This window comes from Capra hircus, chromosome 5, assembly GCF_001704415.2.
Source record: "Capra hircus breed San Clemente chromosome 5, ASM170441v1, whole genome shotgun sequence".
NCBI lineage: Eukaryota > Metazoa > Chordata > Mammalia > Artiodactyla > Bovidae > Capra > Capra hircus.
The window spans coordinates 12,009,619-12,031,462 of record NC_030812.1 but is presented as its reverse complement, the minus strand read 5'-3'; the positions used below and the strand labels follow the sequence as shown (position 1 = coordinate 12,031,462).

At 41.1% G+C, this 21,844-nt stretch overlaps 1 protein-coding gene and 1 long non-coding RNA gene across 2 annotated transcripts in view; one reads left to right on the top strand and one right to left on the bottom strand.

Moving 5' to 3' along the window:
- The window catches only part of TMTC2 (transmembrane and tetratricopeptide repeat containing 2), a 433,234-nt gene extending 413,626 nt beyond the window's left edge, over positions 1–19,608 (bottom strand). The window contains exon 1 of the mRNA XM_005679774.3: positions 18,936–19,608. Coding sequence (XP_005679831.1) covers positions 18,936–19,018 — 83 coding nt within the window. The 5' untranslated portion in view covers positions 19,019–19,608. The remainder of the gene's footprint in view (positions 1–18,935) is intronic.
- Positions 19,174–21,124, top strand: LOC102190583. Its single transcript, XR_001918023.1, has 2 exons — positions 19,174–20,069; positions 20,538–21,124. It is a non-coding gene; the product is annotated as an uncharacterized LOC102190583 (long non-coding RNA).

Here is a 21,844-nt window from a genome sequence, read left to right as displayed (position 1 = left end):
GGAAGGATTAGTCTACTGTTTTAAATCTGCAAACCAAACTTTGAGAAACAAATTTTGAAAAGCCAGGTACAATCGCTTTGTAAAACTTATACTTCTCGCCTGGCAAGTTAACAAGACTTCCAGAAAGTGCAAGAATCAGATACAATCCTGCAGGAGGCAGTCCTGGTTTTGACATCTATTTTTCTACCTGAGGAAAACCACATCCAAACCACAACCATTGAACATGTGAGATTCTAAAAAAGTGTGGACGAAGGCAATCCAGTTCAAAGCAGAAACATACTGTGTTTTTCCTTGCCAATAAGGGGAAAAAAAAAGAAACAGTGCATTACTGAACACATTTTATCGAGGGTGCCTCCTGGGAAGCCCAGAGAACAAAAAAGCATCAAGAGGAGGCTGTCGACAACCAAGTAGTGATGCAGAGTCACTTTGCAGGTGTCAAAACCTCGATCACAGAAAATCAGGACCAGTGGGCGACCCCATGAGAAAATAGACACCAGAAGAATACCAAACAGCTGCTTACGGCTGAGCTCAAACCAGGCCTGAACCCAGGAGGAGGTCAAGCAAAACACTTGGAGAACATGGGTTGAAGCACAGCCTTTGAAACAGTATAATAAAGCAGCAGACAGCTGGGCAACAACTGCTGGGAGACCCCAGCCTGCAGCTCCAGAGGCAGGGGGCCAGGCTCACAAACAGCTCCAGCAGCAACCCCCAGGCAGCTGCTCTCAGATGAAGCAGAGGGTGCTTCCTGCAGGCCCAAAGGGAGAGCCAGACCACATGGCAGAGGATGGAGCACCAGCTCACAAAGATTCACTGTTGCCCTCAAAAGCCCCTGCTCACCAACACACTCGGGATCCAGAGACAAGTTAGGGCAAAACCCATAAAGGACCTCCACCTAGTCCCTGACTGCTATTCTAGACAGACCGGCTCTGGGTTTGTCAAGTTCTACCAAAAAATCACCTGCGAGGGCTCACTGTCATACTGGTCCCAGGGAAAAAGAAGTCAGTAACATTTTACATCTGTAAGTCTGACCCCTGAGCTTTCACTCCTAACCAAGTATATCTCAAACCTGTGTTTCCCATCAAATGTCAGGGGGCCCCTGAGAGGGCACAGATGTGCTCTTGGGGACCAGAAAGATCCTCAGGGCAAGAGTTTATTCCAGACTTTACAACCCCCAAGGTCTCGGTTGGAACTACTCAACTCTGCCATTGTAGACAGCAGCCAGAGACAGCAGGTCCACAGATAGATATGGATATTTAAAAAAAAAAAAAAAAAGGCTATAGGGTAGATCTGGCCAACAGGCTATAGTGTCCATTCCAACATTTGGATGACAATCCAAGGCACACACACACACACACATGCACACACATCCTATTTGAAAGTTCTACCTCATATATCTGACCACCTTATAATGCACATGACTTCTGAGACTGCATTTATGATCGAGCTGGAACCAAAGAGTACTACTCAAATGACCACAGGCATTAATGGACTGCAAGCGGACACCCTGGGCTGCATGGACACCTGCGGTCCGCCCCCTTCCCAGAATCGCTGTCCCTTCTAACAGATGCCCTCTTTCCTACACGTGGCATGGGCTAAGCAAACCTGTCTCCTCTTCAATCCAACACCTGGCTAGAGGTGCCTTCACCCTAAAGCTTGTCACTTAAGTCAGGAAAATGAGGGTTCCCCCCTCGCCAGGAGCACTTCTGGGAGAGCCTGGGACGGGACCTGAGGTTGCCACTGTCCACAGTGACCACCACGATGCCCAGACCGAGAGACGGGGTGAGAAATGAAGCCCTCATGGCCTCCTCAGGGCACTACGTTCAGACAAGCAAGAGGCTCTGTAGTTCTTCAACTGGGTTTGGGGCACTTAAAATCGTATTACCAAAATGTATAACATGCTAGCAAAAATAAAGGGCCGATGACAAGGTCTCAGCAGCAATTCAGAGCCCTGGTACAGGCAGGCCTGACTGCACGCCCCTCAGCACATCTACCTTGTGGCCGCTGCTCTTGCTCACTGAGGCGACCCCGCAGATCCCTCCGCCTGTTCCCCGCAAACCGAGCTCGTGTCTATTCTTGATTTACCCACTTGTTCAAACGCAGAAACCCGAGAAGAGTCCCTCTCCTAAAACCCTCCACATTCGTCAACTTTTCTTCATCTTTTCCTAACATACTCAATTTTTTTTTTTTTAAAACCTCTGTTCCTACCTTACTTTTAGGCCTCATCACTCCCAGGAACACAAATCCTCCAATATAATCCTATTACAGACATCTTTCTGGTCGCTCTGCTTCAGCGTTCACCCTGTTTCAGACGGTTCTCCAAATTTTATCAGGGGTCACAAGACCGTCAACGAGCTGGCTTTTGCCTCCCTTGCCAATTCATCTCTTTTTCCCTCCCGCTCCCTAACTTCTGCTCTAGCTTTGTGCCCTGCGATTCGGACACCATAACTTTCTCTTCCTGCATATCTTTTCCCTCCTCCTCCCCCCCTCATATTTATTAAGTTATTTCTTATTCTTCAGGAATCAGTTCTCACAAGAGCTCCTTATCTACTCCCTCCTAGCCTGGGTCAAGTGCCCCTCTTATGTACTTACCCACAATCATAAGTATGTCTTCCTGTTAGAGAAACATCTATTTACTTGGTCTCCCCTCTGGATTCTAAAATCCTTGAGATTATGGACTACATCTTCTTCAGAGTCTGTGCGCCTCCCCATATTAAACACAGTTCTGACACAGTTAAGCACTTAGAAATGCTTGCTTAAAAAAACAGGAATGACATGAGCTGAAAGCATCCCACACTGATGCTTTCTTGAGAGAGAGAACACTTCTATATAAGAATGACTTAACACTTTTAAATCAAAGGCCAATGTCTATTTGAGTGGATTTCCTGAATTTAAAATAAACCACATTCAAATCTTTCTCACAATCTTTGAATAGAATTACCATTTTTTGTACTATAATTTGCACAAGTCAGGCTACTTAAATGGTAAACATACCTATACGTTTTCTTTCTTTCCATCACTTTTAGTAACAACGGTTGTTTGCAGCCTCTGAGATAAGTGACCAGAAAACACAAAACAATTTACAATGTTATAAGTAAATATCTTTAAATCTTTTGATACAGGTATAAGGAAATTATCTCCTTATTAGTTCTGTTGCTTGCTTACTTTCTATTCGTCGCTTTCTTTTTTTCTAAAACCAATGCAGATAGAAGTCAGCAGCAACTGATGTGATTTTCTTGGGAAAACATGCTTAAAATACAAATAATCTCCTTTAAGTGAAGGTAAAGTGATAATATTTCACAAATGAAATCACTCTTTAGCTTTCATTTACTCAAGATTAAGACAGAGAATACCATTCCAGTTTTCAATAAAGTTATAGCTATAAAGTGCGTCTTTGACCTCCTTCACCAATTTCAGTCGATTCTGGTAAATTCTTTCTGAACACACAAATAGCTTGCAGACATATACAAAAGATTTTTTCCAAATGCAGTAGGTAAGCAGCATACAAAGGATTTACTCTATTTTGATACAGAGTTCCAGTGATGCTCAAAGGAAAAACATTCGGGCTAAGTTCTGGTTTGCGTTTAAGTTTTTATTCAGGTTTAGAGAAAACTTTTAAAGTAAATAATGTTCTTTTCATAACTTAGGTTTTACAGAAAATTTTTGAACTTCTTTGTCAACCAGTTTTCACAAATAATGCTGATACAAAATAGAAGTCAAAATTTCAACTCTAGATTATTCTTAGCATTTATAACAATTTTAACTTTAAAATATCATTTATGGTCTACCTTAAATCTGAAGGTTGAGTATATGAATAAAGTCTCCAATTTAACATTAAATTTGCTAATTATTTCAGGCTTTAGTTAGAAAAATAAACTCAACCCTCTCCCAAAACAATAAATCCTCAGAATTCAAATTCCAAGTACACAAAGATAAACATCTGGGTACTTTTTATAACTGCCTTTTTCAAAAAAAAAAAATACAAATATGCTGCTGTCTTATAACACACACCCCAAATTCAGCATGCAATCAAAATCTGTCATAGAATTTAAGATACCAAAGAACCACTTTCCAACAAATGGAGTTGAATTCAGAGGATTCCATTCTAACAACCTGTCTTGATTTAACCTCAAGAAGCTGACAATCATTTGCTGCCCTGGTTCCAATCTACAGAAGTACTCAATCAAAATGACCCATCTTCCATTGCAGTGCCTCTGTCTCCCATCCTGATTTCTCCATAATGATCCCTCCTCTAAATCATAAGAGGAAAACATTGTATAATAAACAAGAAAGGGGCAGAATCCTCTTCAAGTCACCTCCTCCCAATTTCACCAAAATTCATTTATTTATTCATCAAATCTAAGCTTCTCCTTCATAGTAGATAACCCCTCTTCCCATCCAATCCCTCACCCTGGAGAAATCCAGGTGTTGGACTTTTCTTCAGCCTTAGAAATCAACTGCTGAGGCATGTTTAATAAGGTCCTGAATTATTGGTTTCTTGTACTCATTTAAATTACTCCCAGAGAGTTGAGAGCCATCGTGCAGAAACCATTTGTCGTTTCCCTTTAATAAATTAAAACAGTATGACAAAAATGGTTTTAACCCATCAGTAACAGAATCTGGTTTATTAAAATACTGGGTGAATTTTCACCTGAATATTCTAAAAATGTTCCAAGGAACAGATGTGCATTAGAGAAAACTAGGCTGCTATCCAACAAGAATGAAAAGTGCTCTCCTTTTTAAGAGTTTGCCACTTGCTGTTAGAATTTAGTTATCAATAGGAACAGAGTAAACATTCCAACTGAGAAGAAGGTAACACATAAGAAAGAAAATGATGATTATGGCTGAGGTAAAAACATCTTTGGTTCATATGGTTGGTGGTATTAGTGCCTCATTTTCCACTGTATACATAGCAAAATGCACAATGTTTTACTGAAAACATTATCAATGGCCCCCCAATGGCCAATTTCAGATATATTTTTTAGACAAATGGACCCAAATCCCAAACCCTAAAATTGTGGCCTGCTTTAAGCTGGGAGGAACCTTGGAAAATCATTAGAGCCACACCTAGATTTTAAAGAGGAAATCGTCTAATCAGTTCCATAAACCTTCAACATCCTAAGCTTACTTGTACTTTGAGAAGCAAAGTATTTCTTGTTTGGAGGGCATGAGGGCAAGAAGCAGGGAAGGAAGCCAGAAATGTTAGTGTCAAGTGATAAGTAAACATGTGAAAGATCTATTGAATCAAAAGGGAGATCAATATTCTTAAAGGCAGAACTACTGTAAATAAATTAATATGAGTCATAGGTCCTGATCAAAGAGCAAGTCAGTGAGAGAGTAACAAGTTTCCCGGAAAAGGCTTCAAAGAACAGAGCTTTTATACCCGATAGATTCACTGCAAAATGAAAGATATATAAAAAGTAGCCCTGGGGTGTCCCCCGAGAGGGATGGGGTATGGAGGGAGGAGGGAGGGGGATTCAGGATGGGGGGACATCTCTATACCCATGGTTGATTCATGTCAATGTGTGGCGAAAACCACCACAATATTGTAAAGTAAATGTTGTGGGGAGGGAGGTGGGAGGGGGGTTCATGTTTGGGAACGCATGTAAGAATTAAAGATTTTAAAATTTAAAAAAAATAAAAAATTTAAAAAAAAAATAAATAAATAAAATAAAATAAAATTAATTAATTTTTTAAAAAGTATTCCTGGAATCTGTACTCTTAATTCAACGTAACATTTTGCAACAATATTCAAAATAACTTCATATTTTCATGAAGATTTTTTCTCATTAATATTACTAAGGAATATCTTAATATTAAGATATGTCTTTAAATAATGATTTTCCTGAAAAATCTAAGATATACATCAGAGAGCAAAACAACTCTTACAAGATGCTAAGAAATCATAATTTTCCATGTGCACACAGTATCTATCATCTAATCTAAAGAAGAAAATTACTTTGCCGTGAAGATGTCAGGGAGACATCTGAGTTCTGGTTTTTGCATATACTTTTTTTTAATTGATTGCCAATGAATTTTTTTTACTAATTTAATTCTATTGGAGTATAGTTTATTTACAAGGTTATATTAGTTTCAACAAAGTGAATTAGTATACAACAAAGTGCATCAGTTATACATGTAATTGAGTATATACCACAAACATTTTACTGGCAAAATCTGGTGTGTATACATATATCCATATGTGTGTGTATAATGGTTAAATTTCAAAATCATTTGTCCAAGCCTATCACCCAAAGTGAAAACTGAATTTTACAATTAGTAATTACTTAATATAGCTCACTGAATCCTCTCAGTGACACTAATTCTATCTGAAATTACCAAGTGAAAAATTATCAGAAATAAGTTTAAATTTTGAATATTGGCTTTAAAGAAAAACTCCTAAATATTCTACAATATTTTTAGATGTTATTAAATAATTATCTTTAAGTATCAGCTATAGAATTAATGAATATTTTCTTGATTAAGAGAAGTACTTGTTAAGATCCTAGCACTGTACTTTATAAAACTTACTAAATTCTCCCAACAACACTATATAGTAGGTATTACTATCCTCATTGTATAGAAGAGGGAACAGAGGCTAGAAAAATTTTAGTAACAATCAAAATTACATAATTAGCAAGTAATAGTCCTGGGATTAGACCCCTAGGCTATCTGATTTCAAAATTCTTGTGGTCTCTCTTAATTTCTGCCACTCTGTTGCTTGGAAAGTTCTAAAAGAAAAAAAAAAAATTTGTAATTAGTTACAAAATTGTATCACCAGGCTTAGATATTAGATGTCACCCTCCAATACATGTGCTAAGCATACTTATTGGAAATTCTCAATACACCACTGATTAACACAAACACTTCAATGCAGGAAAAATGTCAGCTTATCTGACATATGTCTTTCCTAACCACCGGGCTGCCAGTACTGCTCTGACTCTGAACATACTCCCAAAAGAAAAAAGGTTTTATTGAACAGAGAGACCATGAGTACCCAGTAACAGTACGCCCTAGAAGCAGAACCAGAGTACCAAAGATTATTCATACCCGAGGCACTATAATTGGTCCTTTTACCTTGCAGAAGGAAAAAAAGTACTCAGATTGGACAGAATATCTATTCAAAAGAAGCACAGAGACCAGCAACATAGGGAAAGAAACAGAAAAGGAATCATTGCTATTCAGCTGCAAAGCTGTGTCTGACTCTGCGACCCCATGGACTACAACTACACTATACCAGGCTTCCCTGTCCCTCACCATCTCCCAGAGTTTGCTCAAACTCATGTCCATGGCATCGAAGATGCCATCCAACCATCTCATCCTCTGTTGCCACCTTCTCCTCCCACCCTCAATCTTTCCCAGCATCAGAGTCTTTGCCAATGAGTTGGCTCTTCACATCAGGTGGACAAACTATTGGAGAAAAGGTATGCTGCTGCTGCTGCTGCTGCTAAGTCACTTCAGTCGTGTCCGACTCTGTGCGACCCCATAGACGGCAGCCCACCAGGCTCCCCAGTGCCTGGGATTCTCCAGGAAAGAACTCTGGAGTGGGTTGCCATTTCCTTCTCCAAAGCATGAAAGTGCAAAGTGAAAGTGAAGGTGCTCAGTTGTGTCCGACCCTCAGCGACCCCATGGACTGAAGCCTACCAGGCTCCTCCGCCCATGGGATTTTCCAGGCAAGAGTACTGGAGTGGGGTGCCATTGCCTTCTCCAGAGAAAAGGTACAGATGAGAACAAAACCTGCTTTCCATGGTGAGACCAGGGACAATTGATCAAAGGGTGAAAAGAGATTAGAAGCAGAGATGGGGTGTGGCAGGGTGGGGGATCAGAAGCTGGGACAGCTGGAGTTCAACCACTGACTCCAAATGAAAAAGTGAGCAAGGACATGATGGAGAACACAGCTCTGTTTTCAGGTGAGAAGAGAGTGAGCTGCCAACCACTCAGGGACAACCGAGTCATTCATCCTCTGGTCCAGCACCCTCTAACTGTATCTTCCTGCATCTCTTTAAATACACAGAAAACATTCATCAGACTATTTCATTTGATCTTCACTTTGTGGTTGGCAGTTGTTATCATTATTTGCACTTCCTGATCAATTAGAAGAGCAAGTTTTAGAGGCTTAGCACCTCAAGTACTAGTTAATAAAGTGTTAATTCTGAGACTAAAATGCTACTCTCTTATGTTGGCCTACTTTTTTTCAGCACTGTAGACAGAGTACAGTATTTCGAAAAGAAAGAAATAATGATAACTCATTTTAGAATAAATTCTTTAAAACGATTTCTACTAAGTAGGCATGTAAACCTTCAGATATATAAGGAGTTCACCTATTCAGAAAAACTCCAAAGGTTAAGACATACTGTACCAAGTTAAAAAAAAAAAAAAATCATAGGGGCCCAAGCATTTCTAACACATTTAAAAAGGTAGATATACCCTTATTCAGTAGTATCACTCAGTGCCTGAATATCATTAATAAATCTTTCTCTTTCCTACTTTCAGCTGCCTAAATGTCTATATTTTGCTGCCTGCCTGACATAGAGTCTTCATGCAATGTAAGCCAAGTTTCCTTACAAGGGATTGCTCAATAAAAGTACCACTCATCAAGGCACTGACTACAGTCTCGTTTAGACATCAGTTTCTGGACAGCATCACTGATGCAATGAACATGAACTTGGGCAAGCTCCGGGAGATGGTGAGGGACAGGGAGGCCTGGCGTGCTGCAATCCATGGGGTCGCAAAGAGCCAGACATGACTGGGCGACTGAACAACAACAACAAATCTGTTCAAGTCATAAGCCTAAGGCAACTGCCTATCAGTTTGTCAAAATCAGAACCCAACATCTGTCTCCACAGTAATGTTACAAAGAAGATGACATTTTAATACAAGACAGTGATAGATATTTCAGTAGAGATCATCTAGATTTTAGCAGGCTCTCTACATTTTCAAAATATATATAATATCTCAAATGCTTATGATCAATTTAAAGATGTCATGATTAAGAAAATATGAGAACAAAACAAAGAGATTAAATAAAAAGGCAAAACTCATATGCTTTTGAGATATAAAAGATTATGCTAAATCTTTTTTAATCCAGGAATTTAGGCAGTCTTTTCCAAATGTCTGTAAAACACACAAAGCTAACGTGTACATTACATGAATCAGCAGCACTGATCACACTTAAGAATGACAGAAATGCAGACTCCTAGACGGGAGCCAGGCAGAATCTGCATTTTCACAAGCCCAGGTGCTAAGCAGGTAGACTGAAGTTTGGAAAGCAATGATCTAGAAATAAATACATATACACATACATAGATGGAAAGAGATCCAACAAGAACCTCAGCTTGAAAATGTGCTTTTAAGAGAGGTATAAAGACCTTCATGTGGTTCAAAGAAACTGAAAATTTAAAAAGCATTTGAGAAGAATTTTTAAAAGATAATCATCCATATCAAAGGATGAAGGTGGGGTGTGGAGGGGGAAGTAGTTATGAGAGAGGACCGGGTCTAAGCCCGCTTGCCTGCCACAGGCATCCTCAACATCATACCAGGTCTGAACTTAAAAGCAGCTGCACAGACCTAAAGAACAGAAACACTGGGCGAGGAGGGAGGAAGGGTGAATTCGGAGATTGGGATTGACATACATAGGTCACCATGTGTAAAACAGACAGCTAGTGAGAGGCTGCTGTATAGCTTAGGGAGCTCAGCTCAGGGCTCTGTGATGACTGAGAGGGGTGGATGGGAGCAAGAAGGTCCACAAGGGAGGGGATATATGGATCCCTGGCTGCCGTCTATGGGGTCCCACAGAGTCGGATGTGACTGATGCGACTTAGCAGCAGCAGCAGCAGCAGCTGATGCACTTCACTGTACAGCAGAAACTAACAAAATATTGTAAAGCAACTATATCCCAATTGTTTTTTTAAGTAGGTACTAGTCTCTGAAGTGACTTAGCAGCAGCAGCAGTCTCTCATAGAAATGGTTTACTTTATGTTGATGACATATTCATCAGTAACAGTGAAATTTCATTTTCTGTTCAACATGGAATACTATTAGCAAAAAATACTATTGTTTTTAAAATAAAAATGCAAAGATTTTTAAAAATATAGAGGTGGAGGAAGCAACCTAAAAGACATCATTTCAATGGATATTTTAAATAGAAGATACCTATGGCAAACTACGGAGAAGGCAATGGCACCCCACTCCAGTGCTCTTGCCTGGAAAATCCCATGGACGGAGGAGCCTGGTAGCCTGCGGTCCATGGGGTCGCTAAGAGTCGGACACGACTGAGCAACTTCACTTTCTTTTTTCACTTTCATGCACTGGAGAAGGCAATGGCAACCTACTCCAGCGCTCTTGCCTGGAGAATCCCAGGGACAGCAGAGCCTGGTGGGCTGCCATCTATGGGTTGCACAGAGTTGGACAAGACTGAAGCAACTTAGCAGCAGCATGGCAAACTACAGTTGGTAATTTCAGTCTGGACACTAAAGTCTTTATAACAGATTTCTTCTCAAATCTCAAATTCATTTTCTTTGGTTAAGTCAGTACATATCCCTATAAGAGTGGGTTCAAGTGTAAAACCTTATTTCTTTGATATAAATTCAATGATACAACAGCACCATTTTTTTCCTTTCAATAGAATAACAAGAATAACCTTCCTATTTTAAATGAGGTTTACCAAATGAAATCAGGTATACTAGTTTTTCACATCAGCTATAAGTAATTACCTCCCTCTAAAGGGCCTACTTCTGCAAATAAAAATGTCTTTTTGCCTGATTAAACTTCTTCATCATCGGAGAACTTTTCCTCTGCAAATTTGTAGTTGGGAAATTTGTCATTAGAAGCTTGCTTTGTCAAAATGAGCTCTTTTCAATTGCTTTGGGAAAGCAGTCCTGCAGTTAATTACTTGGAGGAGGAGAGAAACACCCTATTCTAAAAGAAGTACACTTGACAAAATATTTGGACCCAAGTATTCTACCTTAAGATATCTTTTACAATCCAAGGCAGGAGGCTCAGTATTTATAACACCTTTAAAAACCTGAAGATAGGAGGGCTGAGATGGACAAAAGATAGTGTAGAAAACAATGAGAAAGGTCCCCAAGGGGAACAGCACAGCTGTCAGCTTTACCCCCCTTTCCCAAATGGCTCTATAATGACAAGTGTCCTCTCCAAACTGTGAAAAGCAGTCAAGCCTAAAATGTAATCTCTACAGTCACCACCCAAGGCACCCCTGTGGAGGCCACAATTTGCAGGAATGTCACTTCAACATGCACTGATATTGTAAAGAGTCAGACTACTGACTTTTTAATCCAAAAGATATCCCAAAGAGAAAAGAAAGCGTGGTAGATATGAGACAAGTCGGAAATTAACAAAGACAAGGTGTTTACTTACCCCCAAGTGTTTTCATTTATCTGCCTCGCTCAAAAACTACTTTTATGATTTTGGATTTATAATAAATACTGAATAACAATATGCATTATAATAATATTCTGAATATAGGCATATAACCCAGCTGAGAAAGCAAAGCAAAAACAAAAAACAAGGCTATGGCCTGCATCTTTTCAGTCCCTTTATAGAATACTTATAAGCAACTGAAAAAAAGAACACAAAATTCCAAAAGACCCAGCTGTAAAAATTTCACTAGCCTTATTCATCTTTCTTTAAAAAACAAAAAAAAAAAAAAGAAAGAAACACTGCATTTTGTAAAAAGCAAACTTGTGAACTGCATTTAAAATGAATACCCAAAGAATTCCAAATATGCAGGGTTCTATGGGCTGCCATTTTTCCCACTGGATTTTTAAACAATGTTGAATCATGACTGTTTGAAATACTTCAGTGCCATCATTTAACAATGTTCAAAATGTCAAGAGCCATATTTTGCCCCAGTGGCCACTTTTCAGCAAATAACACATCCTTTGAAGTCAAAATACTCCTAAATGATGCCAAGTGAGAATTTCTAGGCTAGAATAGTCGAATTTTTCTACTTTTAAAGAAATCAATAATCCTTAGAATGACAAGTAGGAAAACAACACTTTCATCATCAAAAGTTGTGAATTTTTCAGTTTCAAATGTCAGTAAATTCCTTTACCCCACGGCAATATTTTTACACATTGTTTCCTAGTTAAACCATAATCATAAGCCTATAGTGAACTTTTTTTTTTAACTTGATGCTCCTGAGGAATAATCACACATGTATCATAATAAATTCCACAGAAATAAAGGGCAATCATCCAAGACAAAGGGAAAGAAATACTTTATTTGGCCTCAACACCTACCACACAGCTGCTATTCCAAGGGCACTGATGTGTGTTTCTTTTGACAAATATGTAATTTATCCAGTTTTCTTGACTAAACTATATGCTGAGCCATGCTTCAGACCTGGCCTCACTCTGATATCACAAAATGCCCTGGCAAAGAAATCATAAAACAAAAGCTTAAACCAAATAGTCAAAAGCAAATAGCATCTCCTCTGCGATGTTCTAAGGTACTTTTAAAACAAATACGTCAGCACCGCCCTCAAGCAATGGGATAAGTGTACACAGCCTTGGAATAAGTAAATGTATATAAAATTTCACTTATTTCCACAATAAAATGGAATCTAAAGGTGGAATTAGAATTTTCAATTCTAATCTCTTTTCCAAATTAATCCTTTAGACATGAGCAAGTTCAAAATCTCTCTCCATCTCATCTCTAAAATAATCATTTCTAGTTACTCAAGTTAACTGTATTTGATGAAAAAGTAGGTAAGATAAACTACTTTTAAAACATGATAAAAACTTTTAATGTAGAATCTGGAAAATAAATCATTTCAGTGTTCCTACTTTCTTCAAACTTCTCCAGAGTAGATGGGCTTACTCAATTCTTTCCCACTTAATTATAAAGAAGAAAGGTCATGGATGAACCCAAAATGGTAATCCCAAAAAAATCTCTAAAAGATTTAAACAAACAACTATACCTTTTATTCTACGAAACCTTGAGTACCAGAGAAACTGACAAATATAATTGAAAAGTTAAATTGTCAGAGAGGAGAAGATCAATAGAAATTTGATAGTGCTGCATCTTGTTAGAATTAACTGCCTGGAAAATACAGCCCAAATAATATCTGACACAAAAGTCTTCAATCCCTGACTAGTCAAGGCAAAATCCAGTTAATTCAAAGAGTTCAGCCGATGCAGACCTTCAAGCAAAACAACTGACATGGGCAACAGGAAGGAGCCATGTGGCAAAAGCATTCTAAAGCTTCCACGGGTACAAATAAGGTGCCAGTGAGCACTGAATCAAGAATAAATCCAGTTCAAACCATCTACCATGGATCCTCAGCACAGATGCTCTGGGAAAGAAGCCAACAGAAGCCCAGGGAAAGTTTAAAATGGTGAGTATCCATCAAAATAAATATGAGCCAATGCAACTGCAACTCTGCTAAAGGACAAGCTATCAGCATTTTTTTATGTCTATCATCAGACTCCCAGATTCAAACACTATACAAGCACCTGGTAAAGTACAGGCAGGAAAGGACAGGCAGGTAGGGACGCTTACTGACAAGGGAAAACAGCTGTTGTTTGTCCCATGCACCATATACATGGGAGGCCCATGTCTAGTGGTGTTTATAATCAGTGAATTAATGAATGTAGCCCTTTATTGCTCAAAAACACGTACAAATCAAATCTTTAAAGAAACCATCAAGCGTTGTGCATAAGTCCACCTGTAATGATTCAAAATATTACGCCTTTCTCATCCCATGAAAAGCAGATGGATGTAGCTTCTGGGGATGGGCTCTCTACTCTTTTTCAGCTAGGCTCTTAATGAAGACAGCTATTCATAGAGGGAAGGTCATTACATTCAGTAACCCACTTGTCCTTTCCATCAAGGCTGCCACACTCGTCAATTTTGTGAAGCCATTTAAGGAAGGACTCCAAGTTGATATAAGATTTAGCTTCCAACAGAGAATCAAAAACTTAAGAGATGAATATTAGTGTGTTAAAAGCATGTTGGGTGAGAATAATGAGGTTATAAGAAAGTAGGTTTGTCAGACACACATTTACCAGAGCACCTTAAGGGTAAACTTTGTCTTTTCCCAGTATTTTGAAGGTGCCGGGTTTAAACAAAACATACCCTTCACCTCTGATAAAGACCTGCACCATCAAGGGCAGTTTTAAATAGGTGCTTTTAGCATGCTAAACAGCAACAAAGAGATTAGCAAGCCAAACTGCTCTTAACTCATGTTGGAATCCAAAAGGCTGAAGCTCTTTCAGAATTATAGCAGCAGGGAATTCAGTGTTACTACAGAGGTACATTAGCTTTGAAAAACTAAGTGCAGATGACAAGATGATGTAAACTGATAATATGCAATAATACAGGCAGCTCACCCCCCGCCTCCGCCAATACAGTACATTTATATATGAAAGCAACTAAGAGACAGATGGCTGGCAAGAAATTTCCCTATGGCATTTGTGCGTGTCCGTTCAGTGCTTGTATTTGGGTCATTTGCTAGGATAAACCCCATGTGACAAGCTCAACAGAGGTAAGGCAAAGCAATCCATACAGGCTTCACTTAATTTTAATATACTGTTAAGAGATGTACTTGTTCAAACAGCAAAATGACTTTTTCCACATAGACGTGATTAAACAGTCAAAACTTAGCTAGAAAATAAAATGTCCTATAAAATATTTTATAAACTGTAAATTGTATCCACTGGCCTTTTTTTTTTTCCAATACATTTTCAACTGGGAAAGAAATGAGAATGAAATAACACTCTTGTACACACTGGCTTCTTCCAGTAAAGACCTGAAAAGACAACCTTAGATACAAAGCAAACTTCTTTCTTATTTACTTTGATTTTATAGTAATTCTTTCTAAACATTCATTTACTAAATATCAGACACATCTTCAATGGTTGAACATACTACACTTTTAAGATAACAAACCCAGATTGGTCCAAGGCAAATTTATTAGAGAGAACATTTTACAGAGAAGTTAGAGGAACTGGTCATTTCACAAGAAATTCTTATACCCAGTCAAAAGCCCAAACTGATAATAACATTAAAAGATCAAGTAGAAAATCCAGTTTAATATCTTTAGAAAAAGAAATAAATATATTAAAAAAAAAGTGTGTATACTTTAAATCCTCTGTTTCTTCATTTAAATACTGTTAATGAAACTCTTTATGACATTCAGGAAAAAAAATGAGTACTTTTAAACTGAGATTTACATTTACATCTAGATGAATAACTAAACTAGGAATGCGCTATTGAGAATTTGGGGTGGTTTTGATTTCAAGAGTAGAAATTCCTGTTGTAGAGCTGCTTCACCAAGTTTTACACAATTACTGCACACCAGTAACTAAGAAACCCAAAGACAATGTTAATGATCATGGTTGAGTTTAACAACTGCAGAATGAGCAATAAGAAAAATTTTTTTCAAAGCGGCCACATAGCCCATTTCCTACTTTCAGAAACTCAAAATTGTCTTTTTAAACTAATATGTTATTTTAGTCACATTAGAATAAAAAGATGAATTTGTGGCATTAACTTATTTACTTGTTATCTACTATAAAAAGCATGCCATCAATTAGAAGACATGTGCAAAATGAAATGAGAGTAGGAAACAGCAGTTATAGTTTTACTTTTGTTCCTTTGAAGTAAACTGACACCTCTGTTGGTGTTATCTTATGCAAAACATAACAGGACTTTTAAAGAGGATGAAGGGAAAGTGATGCAATGTTATCCTCAAAAATATGTCAGAGAGCAGAGAAATTTGGGTCAGCAAGTTTTCCCCACTAGCCTAAAATTAAATTTCTCCAGAAAATGAAATGGTCCTTCAAGAATTCACATGCAACATGACTTAAAATTTAGCAATGACTGTATATTTATAATTCCAATTTTACTCTAACCACAAATTAAGATTCAATACAGTTATTACTAGATTGAAGGCAAGGGGAGAGGGGGAAGAAGCTGAAACCATATATGCTTTTTCATCAGATATGGTGAATTCCACTCTTCTACTGTTTGTTTCATCACATTAGAGACATAGTCTTAACTTTAGCACAAAAACACTTGTAAAATATTAAATTTTACCATAGGGAAATTGATTTTGCTAAAAGAAGGTTTCAGATTACCACTTAATTTCAACCAAGCTACATCAAACACTGAATGTAATTACATATATAGTTTATAAAGTAAACTTGATCACTATATTTAAAAGAAATGATAACTTGGAGAAGTACCACAGCAATAATGTTTAAGCTGAAGCAATAGAAAGCCCTCCTACAGTAAATGCCAGATTCGTCAGCTAAAATGCAGAGTCTTGATTTCACTAACCAAGTCGAGCATAAAAGTCATCTCTCTCCTTGAGCTGCTCTCTCACTCCCAGTACGGCTCTCTCCTTTGAAACCATATTTCACTAAAGTTTTGGGGAGGGCTGGGAAAGCAGGGAAGCAGCAGAAACCACAGATGTAGTTTAAACAAGTTTCACACCTGAGTCCTTGTAGTCTGAAATGGAGTGGTGGAAATAAACACATTACCATCCTCCTATAATTTCCACTTGCCACTCCCAGCTTTGTTTCCCTTCTCACACCAGTGAGTTAGAGCAGTGGTCAGAAAGTCTACATGGAACGTCACAATCTACAGTTCACCTTGGTACTGAACTACCTGAACATGCTATGCAGACACCGAGTAAGTTCCACGCTCCTAGTAATACGTACTTCATAATTTCTAGGATTCATAAAAACCAAGTGATACTCGTAAGACTTCATACTCGGAAAAATATGTAATCACACACACAGTTCTGCTACTAGGAAAACTAGAGTCAAATACACTTTTCAAATTGTAGCTAACTATAATTTATATTTACAGGCCTTCAATATCATATTGGTATATATTATCTATATATCATATATTGGGCATGCATCAACTAGATGATATGGGCAAATTATCACATTAAATTCATCTATGTAGCTAGGTATATCAGGAATTTTGACACTCCATTCAATCTATAGCAGGTAAAGAACTTACAACAATTGCCAACTATCAAAGCACAACTAATTTATCATCATACTTACACTCTGTCCAAGTTACAACACTAACACTTCTCACTGAGAAGTCAAGAACACAAAATAAACTTTAAGTCTACAGAGAAAAGTATATTCAAATGTAGTTGAGTTCCAGCCTTAATCTTTATTGGATAGATTCTTCTGAGGTACTTTTTAAAGAACTGGACAGCAATAAAGAGTAACCACGCCAGTGATGCTTGATTTATCAGTGTTCTACAATAGTTATAGTATTACAGTGTTACTTCCTTATATAAGCTCTTAATTATTGGCTTAAATACTTACTCTTCAAACTGTCCCCAACAGTACCAATAACAGCCCAGATTCTCCCCTGAGCTTACTTTACTGAAAAGCCACCCAACTCTGGAAAGCAAGAGTTTTCTCTGCCAGTACCCTAGAAATAGCAGGTGCATAGTAACACAAAGTTGGAGGGAACAGAAGCAGCTCATATCACTCTTACACACAGACCATTTGTTTCTCAGAGCTTGCAGCATAATTGCTAAAGCCCGCAGGCACATTGCTTGAAAGTTAAGGAAAAGTTTATGTCTACCAGTGGCTTTCTATCAACTAGTATCTGATAGACACTCACATAAAAGGCACTGAGAAGGGTCTGCTGGATGTTCTTGCATCTATTACCAGGGGATTTCATAACAGACGAGGGTGTGAACCAAGATTTGGTGACTTAAGGCTTACAACCAGGAACACGCTTTTAAGTGGGAGAGGGGGCACAGCAGAGGATATAGAATCAGGCTAATCACCATCTAGAGAAGATGCTGCCTTCCTCTTCCCTATCAACCACTTTGCTTAAGTTCACTCCCTGCCTCGCCCTGACCCTGGGGAACCATTCTCTTTCCATAACCCAGAGAGGCTGCTGAAAAGCTGTCAAAGTAAATCTGTGCTCACTTTTTGGATGGTTTAATTTCAATGGAGCATGAAACACCCCAGGACGGTTAATAAGTTTAGCCAGGCGTGCTGTTCTCCCTAATATATTTTAATTATGCATCTGTTTTCATTGTAACCAGATTAAGTCACCGGAAAGACACAAATTGGAATTTCCCCTAATGGAGCTTTTCATCAGTTTCTAAACACTAACAACGTTTAAAAAAATAGGTAGAGACACGAGGACAACTGTGACATTTCCCAGAAATCGCTGCAGTTTCTTTGACAACACAGTTCAGGTCTCATTAGGCACCCAAACTAACCCAAATGCAGAAGACAACTTCAGTCTCTAGGGGCGTCTTCTTCCCCCAATTAGCACAAAAGAATCGCTAACTTCGAAAGTAAAACTCCCAAAGAGAAATGAAGGCCCAGGCTTTTATAAAGTAATACTCCATTGATTTGTGCGGGAGGCGGGGGCGCAGCACTGCCCTGGCGCAAAGTAATGTACACCACGCGTCAAAAGGGAGAGTTGGACCAGTGCGGTCTCTCCACTATTTGGGCAACTGTCAAATGTGTTTCAACCTCGGGAAACAAAAGTGTCCCATCAATAAAAGGAAACGTTACAGGGAAGATCTATTAGAGGGCAGGGAGCAGCTTCCTTCCAGCCCAGACGTAAAATCGCTCAATGTGCTTCTGTTGCACCAAGGAATACCTAAGAATTGTTTTTTAATGCGCTCATTAAACAGTTTCCCAAATTGCTGAGACTTCCGCTAAGAAACTTAAGCGTCTGCCAACAGTCTAGAAGCAAGGGAGAGGAACCTGCTGCAAAGTAAGAACCCAAACTCCCCCAGCCCGCCCTGTGCGCCCGCGTCCCGAATGTTTGCTTTAGGTTCGGATGTTTACGCGTCTCCTAAGCCGTCAGGTGCAGGAATAGTCCCTCCAAGATGCACTTCCAGCCTTAAAGCGGGAAGCTTCAAAGCCACCGCGGAGTCCCCAGGCAGCCCGTCACCCCTTCCTCTTACCCCTTACCTGTCATCATAGCAAAAATCCGCACTCAGGGTGTTGAGATACAAGGCGAGCCCCAGAGCGCTGCTCACCAACTCTGCAATCATCTCTCCACCGCCTTCCCTCCGGCTCGGCTCCCAGCGCGAGGGCAGCAGCGGCAACAAAAAACAGAAGCATCAATCCCCACCTTCTGCCGCTTTCTCCTCCCAGCTTCACTTTTCCCTCGCTTCCCCACCCTTCCTTCCTCCCTCGGGTCCTTCCAATCCACCGCTCTCCTCCTCCTCCTCGCCCGTCTCCGCAGCTCCTGCGTCCTCCCCGGGTGCGGGCTCACACCGCGCTCCCCATGCCCTGCGCCGGCGAGCGGCAAGCGGCGTTCGGGCTCCGCGTCCCCCGGCGGATGCACAAGGCTGGTCCTTCGCGCGGCTCGTAGCCGCCACCCTAACCCATGGCAGTGCGGGACGCCCTAGGTGCGGAGTGGGACTCGGAGAAGGTGGGAGAGTGCGGGGTGGGGGCAGAGGGACCGGACCGAGCCGGGCTCTGGGACCAGCTGGAGGAAGAGAGAGAGAGAGAAGGGCGGCTGGGAGGGACAAGGCAAACCGCCTCCCCTCGCCGCCTCCCGGGCGCACGGCTCCTATGCCGCTCGGGCAGACTCCGGCCGCCACAGCGGCTGCAGCTCATTCACTCTTTATTAGCTCCCCTCCCGGCCCTAGCTCCTTATCCAGTGAAGTGAGAAGCGGTGGCTGGAGCCTCCAGAAGCTCCCGCGTGGGGTTCTCGGCGCTGTCCCCCCGCGCCTGCGTGGCCAACCCTCCATCCCCGGATCGCCCAGCCCCTTTCCCCACCCAGATCCACCCCCTAAGGTTCCGCCCACGTTACCCCCTAGGCTAGAGGCTCCTCCCACTCTCTCCCCGGGCGGGAGGCTCCGCCTTCCCACCTCCCGCCCTCCCCCTGTTTCGCTCACCTTCGATTTCAGTCTGGGAAGCCGCGGGGACCCAGGGGCGACGGCTGGAAAACAGCCCAAAGAGGTAGCTGGAGTGCGCCCTGGGCGCGGGAGAAATGAGACCGGGAGGACGCGGTCGCTAGCTCCGCTGCTGCCTGGCGGCGCCTGGCACCAGCGGGATCTCAACCCCGGGCGCTGCGTGTGCCAAGCGATGCCAGGCGTAAGTCCGGTCAGCTGGAGAGACTTCTGGGGACCGGGAGAGGAAGAACAGGTTTGGCTAGTGTTGCAGACTTGGTCGCCACGAACACACACGCAACGCGTCAGACACCCTCACTGTGCAGGAGCCGAAATGGGGTGGATAGTGGGGGTTGGCGAGTTTGAGGGGGCATCTTAGGAGGGAGAGATTTCAGCTCCGAGCCGACCTTTGTCCCGAATGTCAATGGAGAGACGGGGGGAGGGAAATATTCCCGCAGTTAGCTTAAAAAGAAAGGACCCCAAGAGAGGACAAAAAGATTAGCACGCACCCAGGCGTACCCGCAGCTGCGGCGGCTTTTCGTGGTTTCAAGGGAACTGTCAGTCGGACTGGGAGAACAACACAGAGAAGAGACGTCTTAACGACCCAGCACAGCGCTATGCTTAAACCTAGAAAGACTGGAAGCTAATGCCTTTCCTTTCCGCCCGGATGCAGGACTGGATGGAAGGCATCCAACATGATGAAATATTGTGTAGAAGAATGGTCTGCGTAGAACGAGGTCTGGGTACTAAAGTTGCAGGACCGAAGAGGACCGTGGGCTGCCTGCCACACCTCTTCTCGACTTGGCCTTTCCGGCTGGATGAGCGGCTCCCTTGGACCACGAAGTACACTGCTGCAGCGCCCCCTGCTGCTTAGCAGCCGCAAAGCATAAAAAACTGACCCGGGGAGGCCGTCTTCCCCTCTTCCCCGCCTCTCAAACCTAACCAGCACCTAACCAGCAAGTTCTCCAAAACGGCCTGGAGAAATTGATCACCCCCCACCACCCCCATCCCCAGGATGTCTAACAGTGGCCTGAAAATCAAGTACCGTGGTTTGGGTGTCTGCAAAACAAAGCTCCATCTTTTCCTGAGTTCACGAGGAAATCGATGTAGACATAGATGAAACCATGAATATTCATTATATTGTGCCATGCTCTATGGTTCCATTTTTGTGCCCTGGGAAAAAAGTAAATGCACATAAGAGGGAATTGTATCTGTAAAAGTAGGGGCTGATCTTTACCTTTTTTTTCTTTTTCTTTTTAACCTCATAACCTCTGCCCACTGTCAAAAAGTTTGACCCATCAAAGGCCCTCTCTGTCTCTCCATTGCACTTACCTGTTGACACTGGATCCTAGGACACTGGAAGAAGATCAAGCTTCTCTAGAATCAGATGCCTGAGTGTGAGTCCCTATTCTAGTGCTTCCCATCTGGCTGACCTTTAGCCAGTTACTTAACCTCTTTGTTCCTCAGTTTTCTCACCTATAAAACAGTGATGATAGTAATACCTCTCGGCACATAATTCTGAAGATGAAAGTAGTCAACATATGTAAAGCCCTTATTGCCTAAATGAAATAGAAGTGGTAACTATTATTTATTATTATTATTACTCTCTCCAGGGTTCCCTGGTGGCTCATATGGTAAAAAATCTGCCTTCAGTGCAGAAGACCTGGGTTCCATCCCTGGGTCAGGAAGATTCCCTGGAGAAGGGAATGGCTACTCACTCCAGTATTCTTGCCTGGAGAACTCCATGGGCTAGAGGAGCCTGGCAGGCTACAGCTCATAGACTTGCAAAGAATTGGACACTACTGGGTGACTAACACTTTCATTTACATTCTCTCCAACTTCCTCTTATCCTTCAGGCTGTCAACTACAACCCATACGTTTACCTGCGAAACGCATCTCATCACAACCACACTGCTGCAGTCCTCATCCAAGCTACCCATGTTCCCATCGTGGACTAATGCAGAAGCTTTCCAAGTGGTC